General features: G+C 53.6%; 1 protein-coding gene across 4 annotated transcripts in view; it reads left to right on the forward strand.

Moving 5' to 3' along the window:
• Window positions 1–25,026, forward strand: part of CNTFR (ciliary neurotrophic factor receptor) — a 430,747-nt gene that overhangs the window by 216,226 nt on the left and 189,495 nt on the right. For all 4 annotated transcript variants that reach the window (XM_045020582.1, XM_045020584.1, XM_045020585.1 and 1 more), the window contains one exon: window positions 8,520–8,601. In XM_045020582.1, coding sequence (XP_044876517.1) covers window positions 8,520–8,601 — 82 coding nt within the window. The remainder of the gene's footprint in view (window positions 1–8,519; window positions 8,602–25,026) is intronic.

Consider the following 25,026-nt stretch of genomic DNA (forward strand, 5'->3'; position numbering starts at 1 on the left):
TCGCGTGGTGACCAGCTGGTAGTGATGTGAGTTAACATAAGGGGACTCGAATCAGATTTTACGCTTCACGGCACAGGCTTATAGCTGCAGAGGTCAGAAGAGACTTCTACACACACGCGCACGCGCACGCGCGTACATTATCATTGCACAATTAGATGGATTTGGCAGGGTTGTGGTTTTTCCTATGCATCTGGCTGTGGTGCCTGCTGGATGCAGGATACCAGAGTAGATCGTAGAATCATAGAATCTCAGGGTTGGAAGGGCCCTCAGGAGGTATCTTGTCCCACCCCCTGCTCAAAGCAGGACCAACCCCAACTAAATCATCCCAGCCAGGGCTTTGTCAAGCCTGACCTTAAAAACCTCTAAGGAAGGAGATCCCACCACCTCCCTAGGGAACCCATTCCAGTGCTTCACCATCCTCCTAGTGAAATAGTGTTTCCTGATATCCAACCTAGACCTCCCCCACTGCAACTTGAGACCATTGCTCCTTGTTCTGTCAACCCAATAGTCTGGTCTGAGCCCGCCAGGTCCACGTTGCTCTTTACAAAGCCGTGCTCTACATTAGAATTGGCCCTCTCTGTCCCACACCTCGCACCCCCTCAGGCTGCGGGCCACGCCCCTGGCCGAGCTTATCCTACAGGGGAGAGACCTTCCCATTGTCTCTGCTCTGTGCTCAGCCTGTACCCTTTTCCCTTCCAAATTCGCCCAGGGTGACAGGAGCACAGGGATGCACAGGCACCGTGTGCCCAGCTGCTGCACTGGGGCACGGCAGATGTGCGTGGTCGCCACAAGAGAAGATCCGTGCAAAGCAGCAACCCTCGTGCATCCACAGTGCTGAGCCTAGCCCCTGCATCTCCCTCTGCCTGCGGCATCACTCGCAGCTGCTGTGCAGGGCTCGCCCACACGGTGCTCACTAGGAGGCAGGGGGATCCAGGACAGATCTGAATTCCCCCTTCTGAGTCCCATCAAGGCCCAGCACGATGGCCATGGCTTCGCTACACTCTTGCTGCAGTGTGGGAGCCGTGCCATTGCTGAGGTGGTTAGGGCGGATTCGTGTCTGCACAGTGCTTTGTCAGTGTAAAGTGCTACCAGGACGCACGAGCTGGAGTCCAGTTGTTCTCATCACTGCAGGTCAAACGCCTGAACAATAAACCCGCTGTCTGTAGTCTCATGCAGAAGCAAAAGCAGCCACCCACCGGAGTCTAGCATGGAGGTTCCCTGGCTGCTGGCTGCTCACACGCTGCGGAATGCGCCTCCTTCCTCCAGCTGCTAAATCACATTCCAAGCAGCTACAAATGCACTAAATGTCTCTATAAGGTTTTTTATCCCAGAAGCAATTGCTGGTAGCTACCATGCTGTTACACAACTGCCGATGGGAAGGCAGAGGAAGGCCGGGGCGTGGTGAAGGGTGGGGTGGGGTGAAGGTGACCCCAGTGGGAAGGGAAGTGGTGCTGGGTGCTGTCCAATGGGAGGAGAGGTGGAGATTGGAGGTTGGCGAATGGCGGGAGGTGCAATGAAATGCTCTCTCTTGAAGATGGGGTGGACACTTTGAATACTTTTGAGATCCCCAGTCTAGTACTGAGGTCACTGGCAGGCACCTTTGTGGGAGGAGCCAGTTCGTAGTGAGAGTCAGAGAATAGGAATGGCAAGTGACTTTTGAATTGATAAACCATGGGAATCCTACCCCTGAAATCCAACGCCAAGAATTAAGCTCATCCAATTAAGAACATAAGAACGGCCATACTGGGTCAGACCAATGGTCCATTTAGCCCAGTATCCTGTCTGCCGACAGTGGCCAATGCCAGGTGCCCCAGAGGGAGTGAACAGAACAGGGAATCATCAAGTGATCCATCCCCTGTCACCCATTCCCAGCTTCTGGCAAACAGAGGCTAAGGACACCATCCCTGCCCATCCTGGCTAATAGCCACTGATAGACCTATCCTCCATGAATTCATCTAATTCTTTTTTGAACCCTGTTATAGTCTTGGCCTTCACAACATCCTCTGGCAAGGAGTTCCACAGGTTGACTGTGTTTTGTGTGAAGAAATACTTCCTTTTGTTTGTTTTAAACCTGCTGCCTATTCATTTCATTTGGTGACACATTAATTCTTGTGTTATGAGAAGGAGTAAATAACACTTCCCTATTTACTTTCTCCATACCATTCTTTATTTTATAGACCTCTGTCATATCCCCCCTTAGCCGTCTCATTTCCAAGCTGAAAAGTCCCAGTCTTATTAATCTCTCCTCATATGGAAGCTATTCCAAACCCCTAATCATTTTTGTTGCCCTTTTCTGTACCTTTTCCAATTCCAATAGATCTTTTTTGAGATGGGGCTACCACATCTGCATGCGATATTCAAGATGTGGGTGTACCATGGATTTATATAGAGGCAATGTGATATTTTCAGTCTTATTATCTATCCCTTTTCTAATGATTTCCAACATTCTGTTCGCTTTTTTGGCTGCCGCTGCACATTGAGTGGATGTTTTCAGAGGACTCTCCAAGATCTCTCTCTTGAGTGGTAACAGCTAATTTAGACCCCATCATTTTGTACAGATAGTTGGGATTATGGTTTCCAATGTGCATCACTTTGCATTTATCAGCATTGAATTTCATCTGCCATTTTGTTGCCCAGTCACCCAGTTTTGTGAAATCCTTTTGTAGCTCTTTGCAGTCTGCCTGGGACTTAACTATCTTGAGTAGTTGTGCATCATCTGCAAATTTTGCCACCTCACTGTTCACCCCTTTTCCCAGATCATTTAGGGCACAAAACCCCAAAACATGTGACCTAAGTTGTGTGCGTTTAAAACTAACCAATGACGTTTGCATTTTGAAGACCATGTAACCATCAGAACCAGCCCCTGAAACATCCCCGGGCCAATAAATAGCCTCAAAGGCTGTTGGGAGAATGAGTAAGTGGAAGACAGTCTCAGCCCACTCCCTCGTAATGGCAAACAGAGAAAGAGGCTAAATCAGTGGAATTAAGTCTCCCCTGCAAATGATGCCCTCAGTTCCAATGATTCTGCTCAGAGTCCTGTGCTGATGACCCAGCCCCTGGCACAAGCAGCTCCCCACAGGACGCCGAACGACACGTTGTGCAATAGACTCTCTAGCACCGTGTGGGTGGCTGGATCACACCGGCTTCCCGTGTCTGCTGCTGCTTGGCAGCCGCCCTGCAATGGACTGTCACGGCAGGTGCTTGAGACCAGGTGCCGAGCTGACGTGACCTTGAGCTGAAAGCTGATGCAATTCATGTGGGTTTTTTACTGAATGTCCCTCGGAGACAATGTGGGACGCCTCGGCCGTGCGCTGTCAGAATGTAGGCACAGTTGGCACCCGGGGCCTGACTCTCAGATAGTCTCTGCTTGAGCTGGGCCAGAGATGGAGTGGGAGGGGGCTTTATGTGTTCCGGGGCTGCACAGGGGAGAGACGGCAACCTCAGGGATGCGCTACCTTCCGCCTTTCTAGCTCCCAGGAAGCAGAGAATCGCCACACACTCTCTGGCCATGTCCTGAGGGCACAGAGCGGGATGCCCCTGTGCAGGAGGGATTCTCAGGGACTTCTCTTTCAGCCACTTTGATGCTGCAAAAAAGGGTCTTAATTTAACAGAGAATAAAGCCCAGTGAATCTTCCAACATTGGACATTGCTGCCGCCTGTCTCCTGGCTGCCAGCTACCCTTTGAGGGCTCTGTCGTCATTTCTGCACGAGCCGGAACTAGCGCCTGTGGTCAGTCAGTGTAGAAATACAGGGCCCTGCCCTGCCACTTTTCCTCCAGGTGGATTGCACCTTCCACTTAGCTCATTCTGTGGCACCTGGAAGGGATCAGGTCATTAAGGATTCGACCCAGCTGGGGAGAAGCAGGTTAGGTGGTTCCTAGAAAGGAAGGACTGCAGGGCAACAGGGAGGGTAAGGTAGTGGGGAGTTTCTGGGAAGGGAACCACCGAGAGGCTTGCAGGAAGGAGCTCTTGCCTTGGGACTGCCTTTGAAGGGAGAGGGCAGCTGGGAAGAAGGAGCCTCCTGCAGCAGGCCTAGGAGGAGAGTCTCCAGGGATGGAACCCGGAGGGGCGGTGGCGTGGGAAGGCCCTGCTCTGCAGAGCTCAGGAGAGGGGAGAAGAATCTGCAGGGACTGGTGCCTGAGAGGAGTTGTCCTTCCTTCGGCCAGGGCGAGATGCTGCAGAGTGGTACGTCTGCGGCAGGACTTGGTAAGGTCTCAGCACCCTCCCCGCTGGAGTGCCCTGCGCAGGCAGGGTGTCACCTGGTGGCAGCCTGCTTCGGGGGCTTCTCCCATCCCTCGTAGGCAGGGAGGGAGGGCGGGCGGCCCCGCGGCAGAGCAGTGAGCCCTGCTCGGGGGAAGTGAGTTGGGAAAGGTTTGTGAGCCCCAGGAGCAAACTCTGTGCTCATTCATGCCCCCAAGATTCCCCCTTCCCCGGGTTTTCCATTGATCCTTCTCTTGGAGCTTGGTGGTGATGTGCCAGGCTGTGTCCAGATGGGCTCCCACAGCTTGCGTGGTTTATGTGGAATATGTTTTGCTGTTTGGGCCAATTACGGCTCCCCTGTTAGGAGTTTAAATGGACGCCATATGGCTAAAGAGCCTATAAGCATGTTCCGTGTTACAAGACAAACCTGTGCATTACCGACGTGGCACCTGACATTACTGAGTTCGCAATGATTTTAAAAGGCTAATTTAGTTTCCCTGTTTGTGCCATCTACCCCGGCGTGAACCACGAAACCAGACTCCCGGATTGCCTGGTGCTTTGCACGCACGTTTCGCTCGATGCAGCGCTTGCAGCTTCCCGCTCTCTGGGCCAGGACGCCTGCTGCACTGCCTGCCGTACGGGTGCAAAAGGCTAGGTGGAGGCTGGTCTCTCAGCCCTGCTGAGGAGATGACATATCGCTGCGCTACCGCCGGAGGCAGCGCGGGCACAGATTGCAGCTGAATCTCAATTGCTCCCCGGCTCGGCTCTTGCTCCGAGTGGAGCTTTCCGCAGCCCTGCAAAGGATAGCGCTGGCTTGGCTAACCTGGCCCAGCGCTGGGAGTTGGCACACGGGGGTTGGGGCAGAGAGACACCCCCACCCTTCTGTGCCTACCTCTCTGCTCAGAGGACTGGGGGATTAGAAAGGATGATGCAGAGAGCTGTGACGGGGATACTGGTGTCTTCACCCCTTGACTCTTTCTGGTTTTAATTACATCATTCTGGTTAACCCTGGCCATTCCCCTATGCCCGTGTCACCCCTCATTACCTACATGGGGCCATGATTCTCCCCTTCCTTTGGTGTAAATCTGGAATAACGCCTACCCCTGAGGCCCTTAGACAGCATCCCTGCCTGTCTGTCTCTTCTACGCCATGTTTTTTCACACCTACGCAGCTCTAGGAAATGTTAAATAACGAGGGGTCATCATGCTGGCGGTGACCTACCTCTGCCCTGCAATCGGTGGCGCTGGAACGAGCGGTGCTGGGGGCACTGCCGCATCCCTGGGCTTCAAGTGGTAAAAAAACAAAATGCCAAAGATCTGGTTTTCCATCAGCAGCACCCTAGTATCAAAATTGTTCCAGCCCCCCAGCGTGCAGTAGTGGCAAGCCGCTGAAGGGAGGGGATTCTAAACAGGTGATGCAACACCCACCGTCAGACAGACCTATTTCACCGCCTTGGTGTGGGGGATTGGAGAGGTGCCCTTCCAGTGCCCCCAGCAACGGCCCTCTCAACTTAGCAAGACGCCAGGCTGTTCCCTCCGCAGCCCCGAGCTCCTGGTAGGATTTCAGCACCCAGAACGGGGACGGCGGTTGGCTGCACAGCTCTGTCTCACATTGTTTCCAGCGCAGTCCTGGGCAAGACAAACCTTCCAGCCAAGCCATGCGGCTTGAATTGCACCATCCTTGCTGGCGTGCCGCTCTTCCGGTCAGGAGCTCTGATTTGTGGAAAGGGACGTGCTGGGGGGTCAAGCAGCATCATGCATGCTGGAGGGGATGCTCTGGAGTGGAGGGGCACATTTTCTTACACACATGCACCCAGCTGTGCCACCATCACCTTCCCTAGGACCTGTCTACTTAGAGTGCATCAGTTGTGCCAAAGCATGTGCCGGCTGCTTGACATGATCGGCGGGGCCTGAAAGAGCCACCAGATTCGTTTTCACTCCTGGCCTGAGCCAGGAAAGTTGCTTCCCTTCCTTCTATTTGTATTCTAGTAGGACCTAAACCCCCATCCCCCTGAGGGCTGGAACCCGACCAGTTGTGTCAGGCGCTGTACGCACACATCAAATAGAAGAAAGTCCCTGCCCAAGTGCATTTACAGTCTCAGACACAAGGCAAATAGCTCTAAAGAAGCAACTTCCCAAAGTCCTCTCGGTCTGTTTGCTACGGCAAGGGATAGATAGTACGGCTAGATGCCATGGGGATGGCATCATACACGTGTCTATGGGCCAGTGGAGCAGGCAGGCCTGGGTGTGTGTAGGCAGGATTACCTACAGCCTGGCCTTGGGACCATTCCAGAGAGGTCCCAGCCCCTTGGCTGCACTGGAGCCATTAATTTTCCCAGCTCACCGGCCCCAGCCGAGTACGTCAAAGCGAGCTAGAGTGACCCTTTTGAAGAACGGCAGTGCAGGCGGGGAGGGGCGCGTGCTCCCTGAAATGGCGCGGTGCCCCTGGCACGCTGGAGCCAGCGCATGGACTGACTCACTTGCAGCTTGTAAAACTCTCTGTGGATGACTTGCATGTCTCGGGCGCGGAAGGGATGGAAACAGGATCTGCGAGGGGAGTGAGGCTGCTGCTTCTGCGATGAGGCCGAACGGGCGTGCTGGGAGCGAGGGGGCATCAGGGGACGGGTGGCTCATAGACTCATTTGGGGCAGGCGGGGCCGCTGGTGGGTTGTCACATCAGTCCCCCCACATCGTGGCAGGATTGGCTGGGGCACTTCTGACCCATCCTTCTGTCAGCCCGGAGCCGTCTTCAGCGATGGGGAATCCCACACGCCAGCCCTAGGGAGCTCCTTTCTTCAGCCAAACCACTCTCCTCCCAGCTCCCCATACATCCTCGCTCCCCGCTGAACCGCTAGTCCATGGCTTCCGCATGGTCCTGCTCCATAGAACTGTCCCTCTCCCATAGGGAAAGGCCCTGTCTGTATCTGCAGGCGGTTCTCCTGCTCCCCGCCCCCCCAGACAGAACGTAGCCCAGTGCCCTCACCTCTCCTCCCAGCTCCTGCTCCCCGGGCGATTCCTGCTTCTTCCCCGCTGCAGTGTGTCTGGGGCTCTCCTACCATGCAGGACTAACGGAGACCAGCCCCCCAGCCTGGCCGAGCAGGATAATTGCTTCACTTTGCTTACTCGTGTCACCCCATCTTCTGTACAGTGTCCTGGACAGGTCTGGTGGCTAATAGAATAATATCCATACTACAGAGGGAAGCATGGGCTTAAAGATGCATGGAGGAGACATGCAATGATTGTTGCTGTCTCTATTTATTATTTCTTGTACTGTAGCACCCGGCGGTCCCATCCTAGGTCAGGGCCCCATTGGGCTGTACACATCCACCATGAGGGACAGTCCCTGCCCCAACGAGGTTCCAATCTAAATAGACAAACAAAGGGCAGGAGGGGAAGTGACTTGCCCAGGGTCACCCAGCAGTTCAGAGGCAGGAACAGAACCCAGGTGTCCTGGGTCTCAGGCCAGCGCCCCGTCTGTGGTGCCTGCAGAGTTCTGTCACCTCCTCTCATGTCTTAGGTCCGGCCCCTGGGCACGTGCAGCTCCCGGGGGCGATGCAGTGGAGGGCGTTGGAGCTGGCTCATAAATAGGACCTGATTCCAAACTTCCTCTGGGAGTACGATTGTAACGTGTGGCTACTGAGATCAGGGACCCAAGCCCACGCTCTGGGTATCCCTAAATCTCTGACTGCCAGAAGTTGGGACTGGATGCCAGGGGATGGATCACTCAATAATTGCCCTGTTCTGTTCATTCCCTCCGGGGCACCTGGCACCAGCCACTGTCAGCAGACAGGTTACGGGGCTAGATGGACCTTTGGTCTGACCCAGTGTGGCTGTTATGATGTTTGTCTGCCACGCCATTCAGAGGCATCTACCTCTGGTGTGGAGTGCTGCAGCTGCTTAACAATGCACAGCAACACCCCCCGACGGGGTTGTTTGGGGTGGGGATGTCGGAGCTTAGAAGGGGACGGGGAAAATAACATGCCCATAGGAATGCGTAAGGGGTATTTCTAAGTGCTCAGTTCTGCTCCCAGCTACACCAGGGCTGTTCCCATCAAAGGCCGCAGGAGTTACTCCAAAGTAACAGTGGGCAGGGCCCAGAGCTCACACCCTCGCTCTAGTGGAAAGTCGCACAGGCTATTTCGGACCACCTCAGTGACGTTCCTCCTCAGCAACACAGTGCCACCAGCTCCCAGCGCCCCCTCGCCAGACGCCGGGGCGTGGCTTCAGTGCCAACTCCTGGGGGTTGAGTTTCGCCTCTGAGTACAGAGCACTCGCACCCGATGGACAAACCATGACCCGTCCCTCTCGTTTGCTTCCACAGATGGCCAATCCTGTCCCGTCAGCCTGCTGCGTGGTGCTCGCTGCAGTGGTGATGGTGTACGCTCAGAGGCACAGCCAGCTGGGTAAGTGAATCACAGCTCCCCCTCCCCGGCCCGCAAAGAATTCTGTCTCCGCGAGAGCGTACGACCTGTTTATCATGTATCTCTCGTAGTCCTCTGCCTCTTATCTCCCGGTCCGATCTGTGTGCTCCATCTGCAGTGTCTGTATCAGGCTGTGTGTCTCATCTCCTTTCGTGTCCTCTCCTCCGCACCCCGCTGCGTTTAGGAGCCCTGCGTTCGTCGGCTGCTATAGAGGTGGCGCTGGCGAATGGAAGGGGGTGACCATAATGGACCAGTGCAGGGACGCAGAGTATCCCCACCGCCTACCTCTGTGCACACTGCCTGCAGCCTTTGAGAGAGCCCCCGTGGGAGTGCCAGGGTGATCCATGGCCAGTCATACCTGAATGCACCCATTGTCCCTTGCTGTGATGCCCAGAGTCGTTTTCTGCTGAGTCCCCATCACCAGTGGCTGAGATAAACAGGGCCTGTTTCCATTCTAGAGAGAGCAGGGCGTCGCTGGGAGCGTGCGAGTCACAACAGCAGCAGGCAGAGCCCGAGACCCCGGTGCAATTCCCTGGGCACAGCTGTAACCAGGAGAATGATGGGGCCAGATTTCCCAGGGGACCCCAGCTGCTTTGTGTTGTCCTGGCTGCTGAGGAAGGGTGGCTATCGGTCCTGGGATTTCATCTTGGCTGAGTGCACCGTTCCCCAAACCCGCCCTTGGAGTCAGCAGGGCAGGCAGGGCTGCAGCCTGGGGGAGGGGGGTGCTTCTCCAGGCCCCAAAAGGATGGTGTGAAAATACCTCGTGCGGGGTAGTAGGCCAGCCTGCAGCCCTGTCCATCTTGCTTCTTTGGAGAGCCGCAGCGTTGTGATTGGTGGGGTGGGGTGGCTGGGAGTGTGCACCCCTGACCCTTCTGGATGCAGGGCCGGCTCCAGAGCCCAGCGGGGCAAGCACCCGCCTGGGGCGGCCCTTTCCCGGGGGGGCGGCAGGCTGGGCCGGCGGACCTGCCGCAGTCATGCCTGCGGGAGGTCCACCGGAGCCCCGGGAGCAGCGGACCTCCCACAGGCATGACTGCGGAGGGGACGCTCGGCCGGCGGCTCCAGTGGACCTCCCGCAGGCATGACTGCGGACGGTTCGCTGGTCCCGCGGCTCGGCTGGACCTCCCGCAGGCATGCCTGCGGCAGCTCAACCGGAGCCGCCGGACCAGCGAACAGCCCGCAGCTGCGGGAGGTCCAGCTGAGCCGCGCGACCAGCGGACCCTCCACAGTCATGCCCGCGGGAGGTCCGCTGCTCCCGGGGCTCGGGGGCGCCTCCCGGGCATGACTGCTTGGGGCGGCCAAATTTGTAGAGCCGCCCCTGTCTGGATGGAATCAGCCCTGCTCAACCATGTGTCCTGGGCTTCCACACAGGAGGAAGGCTGGCCCAGTGGTTAGAGTGCTCGCCGGCTTAATTCCCTGCTCTGCCATAGACTTCCTGAGTGACCATGAGCAAGTCACTCAGTCAGTTGCTGCCTCAGTTTCCCAGCTGTAAAATAGGGACCGTGGCACTCCCTGGCTCCCAGGGTGTTGTGTGACACTACAAACTGTGTGAGGCACAGATATGATGGCGAAGGGGGCCTGAGGCACACCGTGGCAGGGTAGGTTGTTAAGAGTTAAAGGACTCTCTGCGGATGTTGATCGGGATCCGGTATCCTTACGCTTCCCTAGGTGGGTCTCTTCGGTCTCTGACTCTGTGACCCCGGGCAGCTGGCGTCACACAGCAATTCAAGGCCCCTGAATATGCACAGCAGGTGCTGTGGGTGCCGGATACAGTTCTACTTCGTGTGCGGCTGCCTGGTAGCCGAGGCGTCGAGGGTTTCGGCCATGTGCCCTCTGCACTCTGACCCTCCCCGGCGCTGTGGAGTGGGTGCGTCATTCCGTCTTGTCCCTCTGCGGCAGCCGCTTCCCAAAGGGCAGTGTCCTGGCCTTCAAAGAGCTTCCACGGCCTCCGAGGCCTCCCTGGCAGCGTAGCCCACTCTGAGAGGGCAGGTCCTGCTCCCTGGGGCGTAACCCAAGGGGGACCCTGCAGCCTTGGGGGAGCTGGAGGCCTCAGAGAGGGAGCCGGGGAGCCCTGCGGGACAGCAAGGCAGAGCTGTTCTGAAACCAGGCCTAAATCCAGATGTTCCCCTCAGCAACTCACGCCATGGACACGGATCTCAAGCCTCAATAATGGAACTTGGGCAGAATCCTCCAATATCCTCCCCCACACCCTGGTGCCCCCCCTTCCTGCCCAAGCTCCCCAGGCCGGTCCCATTGCCCCAATGTATCCCTCCCCCTCGCAGGCTATTCCCAGAGCGCCAGTATCCCTTTTAACACCCTATTAAATAAACCCCCAGAGCGGGAATCTAGGCTGCGAGGAAAAAGCAGGAGAAGCGGCACGCGGGGCTGCCCGACTGCACGAAAGCAAAGAGAGCCCTTGGCAACGGCCACCTCCCTATTTATAACGTGGTTAGTTTAGTGGATGTTCAGCTTTAATAACGTACGGAGCATTTGGGGGAATACGTTAGTGCTAAATACTTAAGCGAGGAGACTCTGACAAGCCGTTCTGTACGGGAGCTCACAGCCACGCTGGGCCGAGCGTCCCCTCCTGACTTCCTCAGCGCTAGCAATTAGCAGGCGTCCTAGAAGGTGCCTAGAAGGGCAGCCTTGACTAGGGGTGAGGCTCCCTGTTCCGCCTCTGGTGAGAAAAATAGAAAACAGATCAGTAAGGGCCAGATTCTGATACCCTGACTCACTGCCCTGGGTGAATAGCCCCATGGATTGCAGAGGGACTATTCAAATGGGAAGGTAGCTCTCAACTAAAGGGCAGCAAAGTCTGGCCCTAAATATATAAATATGAAATGTCTCCTGCTTGGCCCCGTTCTCCTGACCAGTTCCCCTACAAGGCTGAGGGGTGCGATAGCCCAGGATACAGTTAGTACTGAGAGAAGTGGGACGCCTCCTCATGGGACGGTGTAGCTAAATAGATTCTGAGCAATGTTTATTTTGAACTGGAATGGGGAGGATGGGTGAAGCCGAGGCAGCCATAATTGATGTGGGCACCCGAACAGTGAGGCCAGAGGTTCCTGAGATGGTTGTGGCTAAGCAGCTCTGTCCTTATCTGGAGTCCCCAGGTTCCCTTGACTCTTCCCTGGAAGTGACACAGGGACTGCCCTGGATGTGACACAGGGACTGCCCTGCTCTCATTGGATGATAATCTCCTTCTGGCAAGGGGCCACAGTCAGGTATCTCTGCTAGTATTTTTTGTGAAGTGATTCAGGGGTGTTCTAGTTGCTGCCTAAGACATATTTTTTAGACCAGTCTGTGTAACATACTCACAACAGGTGTTGCATCCCCCTCTAGTGGCTGCTCCACATGGAAGATAACAGTCTACTGCTGCTACTAGCTAACAGAATTGCTACCTTAGCTCAAGTGGTAGCCGCTCATGTTGATGTTCCCTGGTTCAAATCCAGGTCGGGGAGGGAGAATCAACAAATGTGGCTTTTATCACAATCACAGCCATGTGTCCGGTCAGCAATGCGTGTGTGACTGCGCTGACGATGTTGCTAGAACATGTGTGTATTGGTGCATGCCAGGAAAACCTGGGCAGCTGTGTCCTCTAGTGCCCTTGCAACGGCCGGAGTGCTCCAAGGGCAGGCATGCAGCTGGGGCAGGGTGTCACACACAGCGAGGTGGGTGGATGGCAGAGCAGCCAACCCGATTGCACAGGCAGAGGTAGAGTCCTGCACACACAGCCCATTACAGCCTGACAACCCGGTGACAAAACAATCATGTCAGCCTAGGCCTGTTGGAGGAGAGATCCACTCCACAGAGTGACCGTTGCTTACCAGGCAGGACACCAGCTTGGCTTAGAGACACCATCCCAGTGTGTCCACCCTGGATTAAAAGTGATCCCGTAGACAGAGCTGCTGCTGTAGCATCCTGTATCCTTCACATCCCCCATCCAAAATCCTGCGGGGAAGGGATTAGCACAGCAGCACGCTCCCTTTCTCAGAAAGACTTTCACCACCCGGGTGATACCGCAGAGGGCCTGCGGACGGACCCCCGTTCCTGCCTTGGAAGGGTCTTTAATTTAGCAGACACAGGCAGGATGGGATCCAGTGGCTGAGAGCTTAAATCAGCCACGTTCAAACGGGGAGAAAGAGGGAAATGTTTAGCAGCGAGGGTAGCTAAGCACTGGAATGGCTCGGCAGCACGCGAGGCAGTGAATTCTCCAGCACTTGGAGTCTGATATCTCTTTCCACAAGTGGCTGGACCGGATGCAGGAATCCCTGGGGGAGGTGCTATGCAAGAGGTCACGCTGAATGGTCAGAAGGGTCCCTTTTGGGTCTGAAATCTACCTCCGCAGCCAAGCAACAACACCAGGGTGGTTTTACTGGGTAAGAAGACAGGCAGGATTTGGCAGGGACTTGGGGTGAGGCAGATCAGGGCAGAGGAAGTATGGAACTGGCAGGATCCCATGCAAACCTTCTTCAGACGGCGAGGCGAGGCTTTGGCACAGATGCCACCCTGTGGAGTTTGGTGGCTTGCCTACTCTCGGGGTGGACCATGCAGGCTTGGTGGTAAGGAAGAGCCCAAGGATGGTGAGGGTCACCGGGGCTGGGGGAGGGGAGCGGAGGGCCAGGCGAGGCAGCGAGGTACACACGGGGGAAGTTCCAGGCTGCCAGAGCTCTGGGGTGGGAGCAGACCATGTGGGGTTAGGGGAAGGATTTCTATCCGGCCAGTCTCTGTCCAGGAGTGAATTTTAACCAGCTGTCAGGAGCTCTAGCGGCTGGAACAAACCCTCCCTCTGCCACTTTAAGGGAGGGAGCGAAACACCCACAATTACAGCAAAGAATACTGGTTTATTTCGGTCTGACTTGTTCCAGCTCTCGCCTGCCAGGGAGGGGGGATGGAAAAAGGATTAACGAGGCCGAGCCGGGCAGCATGCAGAGCTGGCTCCGGATTCTCTCTCACACGCACGTGCGTCCCTCCTCCCGTTTGCTCACACGCTCGCCCTCGCACGCACACGCGGCCTCGGTGTTGCACACACACTTTGACACCATGCACACGTTCACTCTGTTCCACCCATGCGGTGCACAGCCCCAGACTCCCTTCAATGGTCGTGCTAATGCACCCAGCCCTGTGCTGTCTACGCATCAGGCCTTGCACTTGTTAGCAACAAACTTGTGGGTGGAAACATAAGGAGTCCCACAGAAATCCTATAAATAACCGAGACGGAGAGGAGCGAAAGTTTGCAGTACAGTAGGTGACCAAGTGAGGGTCCAGAGCCCTCTGCAGGCCCACGGAGGTTCTGCAAGATCTAGGAGCCCGGGGCGTTTGTAGATGAAGCAGGAGCTTTGCACCTCTGCCCGTGTGTTGTCAGGACTCCGTGGACTGACACACTCACAGCGCTGGGGGTGATGCCTGCGGTGGACCTGCGAGGCATATACATAGGTGGGAAAGGGGACCCCAGAGCTAATGGTGTGACCGCGTGGGTGCCCCTCGCACCTTCTGCCTCGGGAGCGGCCATATCAAGGAGCCGCTTCCTGGGAGGTTCTGTAATCCCTGGAGGCGATAGGAATTAGTGGCACTTCCAGGAGACGGTGCCAGTCTGAACATGGAAGGGGAATAGAGGCATGGAGTGGCTTGTTTCCCAGCCAATCAGTGTCCAAGCCAGCCCTAGAACCCAGGAGTCCTGACCCCAGTCCGTCTGTTAGACTATGCGACTTCATTTTCTTCTTTGATTTTCTTCCTCGTGTTCTTTCTCTGTGTCTCTGGGATATTGTTAGTTTGCTATTTCCCTATGTAGGTACATTACATTGCGGGGGGCGGAGGGGAGGGGACAGAATAGGGTATATAATAATGCTGCCCAATGTGACTTATGCAACTTTTCCAGATACACGGAGTCCATCCTGACCCCCATCCCGACCGGAATGACATTCACCCCATCGGCTGCTCCCCTTTTCCCCCATCCCCTTGCCCCAAAGAAAAGACCACCCAGTCCCAACCAGAGCTTTCTGTATCCGGCAAGGAGAGACTGAGGGTCCTGGTGGATTCTCCGTCACTGACATTTTTTTAAATCGATAGTGGATGTTTTTCTAAAAGCTCGGCTCTAGGACTTAGTGTGGGGCAGGGCTCTGGCCTGTATCATACAGGAGGTCAGACTGGATGATCACCATGGTCCCTTCTGGCCTTGGAATCCATGAATCTAAGATCATGGAGCTGTCTGAAGTTGCACCGGGGAATTTGCAGTTGTCAATCTCTTTAACATGGAAGGCGCCCAGGTACTATGGTGATGGGTGGCCATGCCAAACTCTAGGACTGAGTATGTGAACGCCTCAATCAATGATAACATCCTGAACTACAAAAGGGGTGGGATAGCTCAGTGGTTTGAGCATTGGCCTGCTAAACCCAGGGTTGTGAGTTCAATCCTTGAGGGGGCCACTTAGGGTTCTGGGGCAAAAATTGGTCCTGCTAGTGAAGGCAGGGGGCTGGACTCGATGACCTTTCAAGGTCCCTTCCAGTTCTAGGAGATTGGTATATCTCCAATTATTACCTTTATTACCTAAAAATACTGCAGACCTGGAATGCCCCACCCGAAGCCACATGCTCTCGCTTCCCCTATCATTCAGCTATCCTCTAGTTACATACACATCTGTCCCTTATTGTGATTTCTCTGTTTGAAAGGAGTAATTCTGCTTTATTGATCCTCACCCTGCAGAATTAACTCACATTTAAACAGTAATTATGTTTTCACTTTGGAGAGGCCATAAAGAGATAAAAGTCTCTTGAAATGAATGAACTTCTGAGGCCGGAGTATCTGAGGTTAGTTTATTGATGCACAAAGAAGCTGCTATCTCTCAGCTTACTAACCAGCAATGAGCAATTAACCCCAATCATTCCTCAACTGGGGGAGAGAGAGAGATTTGATTTTATTTATTCTCTTTCTCGCTTGCTCTCTCTCTCCAGCCCTCCCGGTAATCTTTTGCAATCTGTTCTGCTACAAAATCTCCCGGGAGTGCCCGTTTGCATACACCTTGTTAAAAATGCTGACCGCATTCCAGCCAAGACAAAGTCATTAGCCTGCGAGCAGCCTTCAGAAAGCACAGCAAGGTGATGCAAATTGCCTGGCCAATGAGCAGCCAACCTTCCTAGTTATTTCTGTCACCACCCCTCACTGGACTGGGAGAGAAGGGGCTCTCTTGTAGCTCTGCCCACCCCGCAGAGTGTGGGGGATCCGCTAGCCCTGGATGGGTTCATCACAATGAGCAAAGGCTTTGCCTTTGTTTTCTGCCAGGGAAGCCATGTTGAATTCCAAAAATGTGGCGTTTGCAGTGGTGGTGTCGCCACGTCGGTCCCAATGTACGAGAGAGACAAGGCGGGTGAAGTGATCTCTTTTATTGGGTCAACTTCTGTAGGTGAAAGAGACCAGCTTCCGAACTACACAGAGAACTCTTTGGCCCAGTAAAAGACGTTACCTCACCCCCACCTTGTCTCTCTCAAAAATATGCTGGAAATTTGTCATTCTTTGAGTAGTTTTTATCAAGCTAGCTAGGCCTGGGGGATTTTGAGCTCTGGGGTTGGCTGCCTAAGTCCCCGGGGTATGATTTTTGTCCGCCGGTTGGATGACTAGGAGCAGTAGCAATGAGCTGACTCTCTCTGAGGGAGGGACAGTTTCAGGGAGATGATGATAGGAAATAACAGGCCTCGGACAGTTTAGGTCACACAGGCAAGGTCCACACCACAGGCTTTTCCCGGCGTAGCTGCATCCCTCATTCAGGGGTGTGATTTGTGACCGAAGCAGGCGAGCCTCGTGCAGTTGGAGTTAGAGCAGCAGAAGTGCGTTTTTACCGTTAGCGCTCGTTTTGCTCCGGGGGCTGGAATAAGCTGTGCCGGGCGAAGCGCGGCTTTGCTGGTGTAGACTGCGTCCGCGTGAGCAGTGCTTTGCTGGACGGGTAGAGCCATGCTAGCACAGAGCTCCTCGGCTAGCCATGGCCGTTCCCAGTCTCTTCTGCACGGGACAGAGCATGATACTTGGCTATGCATGCGCAGCCCAGATTGTAAAGGAGCTGGGTCCCTTCCTGAGGGGGAGAGAGAAAGAAAGAGGCCAGATTGATTGGCCTTACGGCTGCCTGTACGTCTAGTTTTCTTCTGCCATGTAACTGCACGGTGATGGGGTTTGCAAACGCTGTGTCCAGATCCCTGCACGGTTCATCTCCTGGCTCGAGTGCTGAGGTGGTGTGGAGTGCCAGGCTGTAAAGAACAACGCCCACCCTTTCACTTGGCTGCATTGGACATGGATTGAATCCACCAGCCTCCGTTTTGTGTCATGCTACCAGTTAGCCTGGTCGTTACTGGTGCAGCTGGGCTCGCTGGCCCAGGGGACCCGCCCGTGGCCCAGCCCTGAGCAGAGAAGTGGCTCCGGAGGGTTCTTGTGGCCTGGTGCTGATTTTCCCCACCTGCTCCCACAGCAAACACCCTCCTCCAAGCTCTGAGGCTGAGCACTCGCTGGAGATGTCTCCTCACAGCCTCACTCCCACCCTGGGGATGGGGCGGCCGGGGCAGCGGGTGCATAGCTGGGGCACTCATACCTGCATTCGCACCAAGAGAGAGCTTCTCCCAGGCACCTGAGCGAACAAAGACTGGTCCACCCGCATGGAGGAACTGGGAAATGGCCCCGCAAACGTGGGTCAAATCGAACGAGGCAATGGAATTTGCAAATTCCTTCTGGGCAGCATGCAGCGATGTGCCACAGCAACCCTGGGACCTGCCCTGATTTTAGGGGGCAGGTACTGGCCGAGCCTCATGCTGGCTTCTCTGTGCAGGGCTGAACTTCCCCGTTAGTCCGGCTCCGGTCTTGGCAGAGAATGTTGCGTGTGGTGTTCCCTGAACCAGCCACACAAAAGGGCTGCTGAGGCTGATGAAAGAGGCAGAGGTGCTGCCTGGATCCGGAGTGCCGGCTTTCATGGCTGTCATGGTGCCTTTATTTAAAGCAGCTGCAAGGTACCTGCCTTTGCACAAACACACATGCATATTTCAAGGGTAGGAAGAAGCCCGCAGGCCCATGTGCATCCACTGTCTCTCCAATACTGAATAATAGACTTTTCTCCCTGAGGCCGGACAGACACACGAGCCGTTCAGGACAGGAATCGCATGTCTCTCAGAGGAAGAGCTGAACAGGGTAGAAAGTGTGTGGTGAGGAGACCTCTAAGTATGTTGGCTTGTTTTCCAGGGGTGTTGAGTACCCACAGCTCCTAGTCAGCTCAATATATTGGGTCCCATAGACAGGGTGTAGGGACCTCTTGGGTCATCGAGTCCACTACCCTGCTATTACTGGCAACCATCATAGCAGATCTCTCAGGCAGGAAAGACAGTCTTGTGGTTAAGGCTCTGGCCTGGGGCTTGATACATGTGTTCAGTTCACACGGAGTGATGCTTGGACCTTGGGCAATTCATTTCATCTCTGTGCACCTTTGGTTCAGTGGGGGAGAGCAGCACTTCCTCAGAGACTGTGTGTGTGTGTAGTACACCTAGCACACAGCACAATGGGGCATTGGCCTCAGTAGGGATCTGCTGGAATACTCTTTTCCTTCTGCCAAGCCGTAACAGAAGTCGGGGCCTTGCGGGTTGATTTCCCATTGGAAGGGAAATGTTCCCATTTCTTTCTCCTCCTTTTTCAGCCAGCTATTGAGCTGGGGAAAAACATGTGAAGTTTGGGCGTTTCAGCATTTCTGAATGTTTAAATTAAGGAAGAAATTTTCAAATGCCCCAGAAATCATGGCATTTCTCCTCCCTTGGGCTTTTTGATCCAGTTTCAATGGCTATATTTATATCCTGCAGCCTGCACAGTATTGAAGACTGTAGGATCCTCCAAGATAAAAGGCATGACTGGCTAGTAAAAGGCATCACTGTGCTACCCTGTCTCTTGGGAATGCTCTTCCCAGAGTGGTGGCAGTGACTGTTGCCTTTGCTTTATTTAATCCCATTACTCTCAGTTAAAACACTTCGGGCCAGCCGTGTGTTCCTTTTCGGCACAGGCCACGACGGCAGCGCTGTTCTGCCATTCAATCAAAGCCGGCGGCAGGAGGCATGAGTGGGTTTTGCATGTGTCCTGCAGAATGAGGGGTGACTATTTCGAAAGGGGGAAAGCAGCGTTTTATAGCTCAGCCATGGATCAGTGGATTTGGGGCAGGGGGAATAATCATCCCCAAGCTTCAGGCCATGAGCTGGTCCCGGCAGTGTCAGGAGGGAACCCCTCTGCACAGTGCAGTGTGACAAATTGCAAGAGACATTGTTTTTTTTTCTTTTCCCTTTCTCTGAAGAAGCTGGCGTTGGCAGGTACCAGAGTCAGGACCAATGGTCTAATCTGGTTCAGCAAATCCTGTGTTCCTCTGTTGCACTGAAAACCCAGAGAACTTTCTCCACTGGGTTATTTATTAATTGCCAAGTTGAGAGTTGTGCCCAAATTACCTGACCGTGAAAAGATCTTCTCTCTCTTTGAAGGTACGAGATCAGAGCAGGGCTCCATCCAGCCTACTATTCTCTCTCTGACAATGGTCAGCATCAGGTACTGCCAGGAGGCAGTTATGGGATACCCTGCTGTCAAGGCTGATTCCCCACTCTGGCACTTCGAGTGCAGAAGGTGGGGGCCTGCAAGGACTCTAAAAATTAATACTGGCCACTCCAGGCTTGTATTAAACTCCCAAGGTTACAGCTTCTCTCTGACCTTGGAGGCGTAGATGCTGCCACCACCCAAACGCAAAACCCTTTTGAAACCCCGGAAGGTACACTGGGGAATTCCTCCCTGTGGGGTACCCTCAAGCCCTTTCACACACACCCCCCCCGGGGAAGAGCTGAGAAAAAAACAAAGGAAATCAGCTGTTGCCACCAGCTAATTAAACAACATATTAATTAATTAAACTAATTAAACAACATATGCACAAACCTCTTAGGGACACAAAAATCCAATCTTGTTCTTAAAAAAAGGTAAATTTTATTAAACCCAGAAAGAAAGGAAATACATTTGGAACTTAGGCTTTTAGTTAGATCTTAAAAGAATCAATTACAAAAATTAAGCATCAAGCTCGCTCTCTTGGGGTTCAGCTTAAAGGTTACAAGCAAAACGAAAGCATCTGGGGTTAGCACGGGGGAGTCCACAAGCCAGTAAGAAATAAAAGAAATAACCCGAATTGCATCTTTCTAGACATTCCCTGATTTACTTACCTATTTGGGTTGTTAAAGATAGTTCTGGATATGAGCTGATGGTTTTCATCTCTGGCTTAAAGCTTCTCACAGCATAACTGCTCCCTGCTCCCCTCTTTCCCCCGGGAAAACCACACAGAGACAAAGGAGACTTTTTTTTTTTCATTTTAAAAAGTTCTAGCCTTCCCATTGGCTCTTTTGGTCAGGTGCCCACTCCCTTTCCTTTACCCACCAAGAGGGACTGAACAGCTAACTGGCTGGCTGGGTGTTCATAAAAGGGAGCTACCTTCATTTGTCACACCTGCACTCCGGGATACTTCCCTCCCAGCCCCCAGTCATTATCGCTTAGCTCTTGCCCAAAGGTAGGATGGTTTAGATAGCTTGGTTTTTCCATACATTCATAGACTTAGGGCCAGAAGGGACCGTTATGATCATCTAGTGTGACCTCCTGCATGGCACAGCCTGAAATATTTTACCCCGTGTTTCCTTCATCAAGCCCATCATTTCTGTCTGTGCTGAAGCATCTCATTTAGAAAGACATCCATTCCTGATTTTAAGACTTCAAATGATGGAGAACCCACTCCAATCCTGGGTGAATTTTTCCAGTGGTTAATTATCCTCACTTAAAAATTTGCACCTAATTTCAAAGTCTGATTTTGTCTGGCTTCAGTTTCCACTTGTTGGGTTTTGTTATGCCTCTGTCTGCTAGATTAAAGACCCCACGATCAGAAATCTTCTCCTCTGTGTAGCTGTTTACAGACATTGGTCAAGTTTCCTCTTAACTGCTCAATGGAGATTGAGCTTCTTCTGTCTCTTACTGTAAAGCAGTTTTCCCATTCCTTGAGTCGTTCTCATGGCTCTTCTCTGAACCTTTTCCCATTTTGGAACATCCTTTTGGAAGTGTGGACACCAGAACAGAAACAGCGTTCCAGGAATGTTCTCACCAATTCTGTATACAGAGCTATTCTGTTCTATTCGGTTCAGGTTCTTATGCCGCACTCACCACTGTACTATATGAATGTTTTCCAGTTGTGCTTTAAGCAACGTGACTAACATCTGCCACGTGTTTGCTCTCTCTTGCTCTGCCCAGGGGGAGAAGTGTGTGTAATGGAGCGTTTCACTATGGAATTTTTATATATATAATATATGGTTGTTTGAGAAGGCAAGGTCAAAGAAATGCACCTTGTGCATTGAGCAGAAGGACCTTGAGGTTTGGGAGGGCCTTTAATTCCAAGGGAGTTAATTCCACAGTCTGGGTCTGGCCCCAAGAAAGCTCTGTCTCCTGGCTATCACCTGTCACCGCCGCTCCTACTTGGTATTCCGCTCTTGCCCACAGCAAAGCTCCAGGAGCTCATATTCAGTTGCTTTCCACCATGACCCTTCAGTCCTTATGAGAATCACTGCTTCCCTGAACACAGCCCAGCGTCCGTTAACCATCATCCGCCGTCTTTGTTCCTGGATGTATGAACTTGCATCTGGCCGTATTAAAACACAGGCTGTTGTTTGAATACACCCAGTTATCGAGGGGTCCAGCACGCTCTGCATAACTGCCCTGTCCTTATCATTATTTATCACCCTGGGGGCCCTCAGCAAATTTTACCAACAATGATTTGATATTTTCTTCAAGGTCATTGATAAAGCTATTGATTAGCATTGGGCCCAGAACAGACCCCAAAAGAAACACCCTCATTTAACGAGAAGTCCTCATTTTACAGCTCAGTCCCCATTAGCAATTACATTTTTAAGCCTTCCTAGTCTGACTCCGGATGTTCTCCTTAGCAAGCTGGGCGACCACATGAGACTCGTTCCAAACTCAGCTTTCTTTTGTCCTGAGAGCCAAGTGTATCATGCTCGCAAACCCTTTCTTCTGTTAGGGTGAGGTGACGCCTGCTTCGACTTTGATTGTTTGCTCTTCGCCGGCATTCTTGTGGCTGAAATTCTGTTCCCGTGAACCTTCCTGACAAAGGAACTTGGGGCCCTGGAACAAGAGTCGTTCAATCAAGAAGTGAAATTCATTCTAGTCAGAAGTACGGCATCGGAGTTAGCTCATCCAATCAGGGGGAAGAATCAAAGGCCACCTGACTTAGCTTGGCCAGTCACAAAGCTCCAATAGCAACAACTGGCCAAGCACTCAACTGGAGGGAAAGTGTTCGCCTCACCAGATTGAATCATGAACAAGCTGTGGGGGAAGAGAAGGGGAGAGACACATTTTTTTTGGATGAACTGTTTTGTTTAAAATCGCCGGGCCAGCCCTCGCTCTGGCTCAGACTCAGACTCCGTAGCATGTCCCGGTAGCCCTGTAGGGGCCTTCTGCCCAGAGGGAGAGCATACCCTCTGCAAATGGGAGACCTGGGGTGGCAGACACATCCGAAATGCCTGCCCCCGGCATGGGACTTCAGGACCGGAGGCATCTGCCAGAGGCTTTCCTCATTCCCAGTGCAGGAGGGTGCCTCAAAAGAGAGCAGGATTGTGGGGGAGGCCGGGTGGCGCCCCAGATCTTCCCCCGCCTTTGCTGACAGCATCCCGCTTGCTGTTGGCAGCCGGTGTTGTTGCACACGGGTCTGTGGTTCTGCCTCCATCATCCCCCCTTCTGGAATGCAAGTTGCTTCTGTATGCACCTCATGCGCAGGGCGCGTGAGTCAGCATGAGTCACTTCAGACACGTTACCCCTCACATGAAAGCTCTGGCGCCGGCTGCTTATGTACCATGATTAGAATTCAAGCTTCCCCTTTCAAGGAGTCTGTTTAAATCATTTTAGCACCGCTGTTCAAAGAGAAACATCCCAGCGTCGCTGCCGTCGTGTTCCCCTTTTTCTCCCTACCCATTTCCAGATTCTTCCCTTTCCCCAACGCCCCTGGGGGAGCACGTCCTGCCTGGGGGTGGAATGTACATGGCCCTCCTGTGTGCAGGTGTCAGGAACGCAGAGGTTCCCCAGCGGCGCCCTGGAGGACCGGCTCCCTGCCCCCTGCCATGTGCAATCTTTGCCCTAGTGTGACAGCCGCAGAGGGAAGTGACAGCCTCACACAAGGAGGAAGAGGAATAGCCCGTCTGCAGCAGACTGCTGGGAAATGAGTGAGGAAATACCCGTGATCTGCCAAGGAGCTGGGAAGCAAAGATGTTTTGTGACCAGCACAGCCCCGGGGGCTTTCGAGACTGGGGAGACCAAGCTGTCCCCATGGGTCTCTTCTGTGCCCAGCATGTTTTCCCAGTACTGTGGAAGGTGAAGTCGGATGTGGGTCTGGCGTGGAGTGCTCCAAGTGAAGGATTTCTCTCACACGCACACGGCCGAGCAGGGGAGGGCACTGAATTGTGCGCAGCAGCCTCGGCTTGCGCCGTGGGTTTCAGCCCAGTGGGCCCTGCCTATTCACCTTGCACTGTCAATCAGGTCCTCCCTGTGGGTCAGAAATATTGCCAGCCAGGGGGGCTTCTTCTCTGGGTGGGTTCTGCGCTCTCTGGGTCGCAGAGGTGCCCTCTGGGAAGCTTTCAGGGCCATTTGTTCGGTGTTCTCCGCGTGCGGAGCTAACCTCCCCCCGAGGGCAGCGTGGGCACCTGAGAGCGGGTCCAGGTCTCTGCTAGCCCACGTGAGGTCCTGCCATGAGGGCAGGGGACTGGACTCGTGACCTCTCGAGGTCCCTTCCATTCCCAGAATCTATGAGGTGCGATTGCTGTGGCTGTGTGGCTGACCTCTATCCCTTTAGTGGCCTAGCACTGCCATTCGCCCTCTCCACTTCCCACGTCCTCCTAGCCCACCGTCTGCGATGCCTTTCTTCGCTGCCAGAGCCACGGTCTCTCTCTCTGTCTCTCTCTGGGATCGTACAGACTAATCACACACAGGGCAGTGCTGCCCCATCCACACTGACATTCCAGCTTCGTCCCATCAGATGCTGGACGGGACGTTAGGACATCTAGAGTCCTATGAATGTCTGTGGCCCCACACCCCCATGCTGCTTTACTCTTTCCCAGCTTTCAGTGGTAGCCGTGTTAGTCTGTATCAGCAAAAACATCGAGGAGTCCTTGTGGCACCTTAGAGACTAACACATTTATTTGGGCATAAGCTTTCGTGGGCTACAGCCCACTTCATCGGATGCATGAAGTAAAAGATACAGGAGCAGGTATAAATACATGAAAGGATGGGGGTTGCTTTACCAAGTGTTAAGTCAGTCTAACGAGATAAGTCAATTAACAGCAGGATACCAAGGGAGGAGAAATAACTTTTGAAGTGGTAAGAGTGGCCCATTACAGACAGTTGACAAGAAGGTGTGAGTACCAGCAGGGAGAAATTAGTAATGGGGAAATTAAGTTTAGGCTTTGTAATGACCCAACCACTCCCAGTCTTTATTCAGGCCTAATCTGATGATATCTCGTTTGCAAATTAATTCGAGTTCTTCAGTTTCTCGTTGGAGTCTGTTTTTGAAGGTTTTTTGTTGAAGAATCGCCACTTTGCGGTCTGTTATTGAGTGACCAGAGAGGTTGAAGTGTCTCCTACTAGTTTTTGAGTGTTATGCTTCCTGATGTCAGATTTGTGTCCATTTATTCTTTTGCGTAGAGACTGTCCGGTTTGGCCAATGTACATGGCAGAGGGGCATTGCTGGCATGTGATGGCATATATCACATTGGTAGATGTGCAGGTGAACGAGCCCCTGATGGTGTGGCTGATGTGGTTAGGTCCTATGATGGTGTCCCTTGGCTAGAGATGTGGACAGAGCTGGCACCGGGGTTTGTAGGAAGTTAGTTAGTTCAGAGCAGAGTTGGAGGCATGGCCAGTTCTGGTTGCTCCCCCTTCTCTTCTCCTCTCCACCCTTCCTCCACCAGACCCTTGGCTCTCTGCAGACCAAAAGGCAGCTCCTGAAAGGCACAAGGCTTCCCTGTCTGCAAAGCAAAATAAAACAACAGCTCCTGGAATGTCTCTTTCTATCCCTGGACGTCTGGCCCCCTGTGCTGCAGGAGATTTCCTGCCCAGGTGCCCAGTGCATTATTGCTGCACTCTCCCAGGCTGATCTTATGGTCAGGCAGGTCACGGGGATGCTAATAAACGTGGTCAGCCCCTACCGCAGACGCCCTATTTTTAGTGCTGATGTTTCCTTGCAGGCTTTGCTGCCAGGTAGACGCTGAGGGAGCGTGCTGTTGCTCTGGCCCTGCAGACCCCATTCCCCACCCGCACCCCTCAGCAGGGTGCTTGGGACTTGTCGGAGGTCTTAGTCCATCCCCCGGGGCAGCGGGTGGCCG

Source organism: Mauremys mutica, chromosome 6 (assembly GCF_020497125.1).
Source record: "Mauremys mutica isolate MM-2020 ecotype Southern chromosome 6, ASM2049712v1, whole genome shotgun sequence".
In the NCBI taxonomy this organism is placed as follows: domain Eukaryota; kingdom Metazoa; phylum Chordata; order Testudines; family Geoemydidae; genus Mauremys; species Mauremys mutica.